Below are 2,356 nucleotides of genomic sequence, written 5' to 3' on the forward strand. Positions count from 1 at the left end.
TTTCGTGATAATTCTGGTACGACAACATATGCGCATTTCACTACACACAATGAATTATGAACAATTGCAATAAGTCCAACAACAAAAAAAAATTGTTTATTTTGAATAAAAAGTTCAGTAAAAATGTTGCTGCACTGGCAATGGCCAATAGTTTGTTTGATCTTCGACGACATTGTTGAACAAGTTGCAATATCCTTCTTCAGGGACATGAGTTTGTTCTTCTATTTTATAATTAGCTGACGTTGGGAAGACATGATCGTGGTTGTTATTGTTGTTGTTGTTATGTGGGCTGTTTGTTGATGATGTTCTTGTTGTAGTTCCAAGGTTTACATCTATTATTGTACTGTTCTCATCACCACTTCCATTATTCCAATTTGACCCTTCGTTTTCTTTGTTCAGATTAAACAAAATAGTTGTGCCTCCTCCTGCTGATTCTCTGTTACTCAGAGTCAGTAACTGCAACTGCATGCCACCACGAATAATCAATGCAAAAATATAGTAAATAATAAAACATTGGGAATTGTGATACGTACCAACTAGTCAGCCAAAAAAAGGGAAAGTCGTTTTTTACAAAAAAAAACAACAACATAAAATTACATGCAATAAAAGGTATTTATGATTGCATGAAATAGTGCATAATCTGATTAATAAAACGAAATCAACTTGTTATGAGCGGTTAAATTACACTAATAGATTAACAGTTCTTTATGTTATTGATGTATTATTGATGTATTAACTTTATTAAGTTACATAAGCTGATAGTGCAAACTTTTGTAATTCCACTAGTGTAATTTGATAGGTTATTATTTAATTTAATACCAATTTGTAGATTATTTTAGTGATCAGGACACAAGATATAAACTCAATTTAATATCCCATCTAGCTTATTAATTACATGAAAACCATATGTATGTTACTGATTGTGGTGTAATTTCTATAACGTCAATGATCAAATACAAGAAATCAATTTCAAACTGATTTCAGCTAGCCAATTACAATTCTTTATGCTATTAGTGCATGTAAACTTTATTCCACCATTAATCTGATAGAGTTATAAGTGATTATGATTTAATTTCCAAAACGCCAATAATCAAACACCATATCAATCTTAAAAATGATTTCGGCAAGAAATCTTGGAAAATTTATCTAATTATGCAATGTGGAGTGACCTTACATATTTGATACTCCCTCTGTCTCACTTTATGTGTCGTAAAGTTCCGAATATGTTAAAGGTCAAAATAGTTATTTTACTGTTAATTCAAACATAAAATCTTTAAATTGAAAGAGTACACTTACCTCGGAGTGAAGTTGCTTGTTTTGAGTCTTGAGTGCATCATTATCAGATTTAAGTTTATCACATTGTCTTTTCAATATTTCATAATCTTTCTCTAATTGCTTAGTTTTACACCTAGCCCTTCTGTTTTGAAACCAAATTGCAATCTGTCTTGGCTTCAACCCTAATGCTCTAGCCAATTGCATTTTCCTCTCAGGTTCAAGTTTGTTGCCAATCTCAAAACTCCTCTCGAGTGCTTTTACTTGTTCCATATTAAGCCTCCTCTTCTTCTCCCCAAGCAATTGTGAAGAGCCATCGTCATCCGACATGTCAATATCGTCTGCTCGCGAATCTTGATGGTCGAATGACATGGCTCTCCTCATTAACACCGATGAAATTCCTGCATCCCCCACATCCACAATAAATTAATTTGTCATCCTACTACTTATCATCTCACATAGATACATAGTGGCGGATCTAGACTAGACAGTAGACACAACAAGTAGAGTCCAATGAATTGAAACATCATTAAAATTTCAAAAGAACATCAAAGTTTAAACTCATAATTGAAAAGTGCTATGGGTTCAGTGTTTAGAAATTTAAGGTTGAATACATCAAGTATAAATTCCGAATCCGCTTTTGCACGGTGCACAGAATCGACAGAATCCCCTACATTTAGCGGCTAGCTTGGACTAAAATTCCAAAAAGTAAAACGATTCTGATCTGACTATTTAAAAAGTGCAATGTGCTCATTGCTAAAGAATGAAGGTTGAAAAACAAAGTACGAATTCTGAATTCGTCTTCTGCTCTATGAAATCATTAGAGTTCTCTCCATTTAGCTTGGACTATGTAAAATGGTGCATGTATAAAGAGCAGAATTCATTGAATTTTGAATTTATTCACTAATCATACATGAATGAAGTACACACAAAATTAGAGTGGGAGAGGTATAGAACCTTGAAATTCTTGATGAGGAGCACAAGGAGGAGGAAAGACGCCAGGGAAGGAAGGAGGGAGGTCATTCTCTTCAGGTGCTCCAGGAACAAAGGCCATAGTACCTGTCTTACTAAAAAGCATGTTACT

At 33.7% G+C, this 2,356-nt stretch overlaps 1 protein-coding gene across 1 annotated transcript; it reads right to left on the reverse strand.

Moving 5' to 3' along the window:
* Window positions 1-2,356, reverse strand: LOC107861028 (homeobox-leucine zipper protein HAT7-like). The gene is made up of 3 exons (XM_016706434.2): window positions 2,230-2,356; window positions 1,297-1,673; window positions 1-462 (listed from the first exon to the last, which is right to left on the reverse strand). The coding sequence occupies exons 1-3, from the start codon at window positions 2,348-2,350 to the stop codon at window positions 115-117; spliced, it is 846 nt and encodes a 281-aa protein (XP_016561920.2). The 5' UTR covers window positions 2,351-2,356; the 3' UTR covers window positions 1-114.

Source organism: Capsicum annuum, chromosome 2 (assembly GCF_002878395.1).
Source record: "Capsicum annuum cultivar UCD-10X-F1 chromosome 2, UCD10Xv1.1, whole genome shotgun sequence".
NCBI classification, from domain to species: Eukaryota; Viridiplantae; Streptophyta; class Magnoliopsida; order Solanales; family Solanaceae; genus Capsicum; species Capsicum annuum.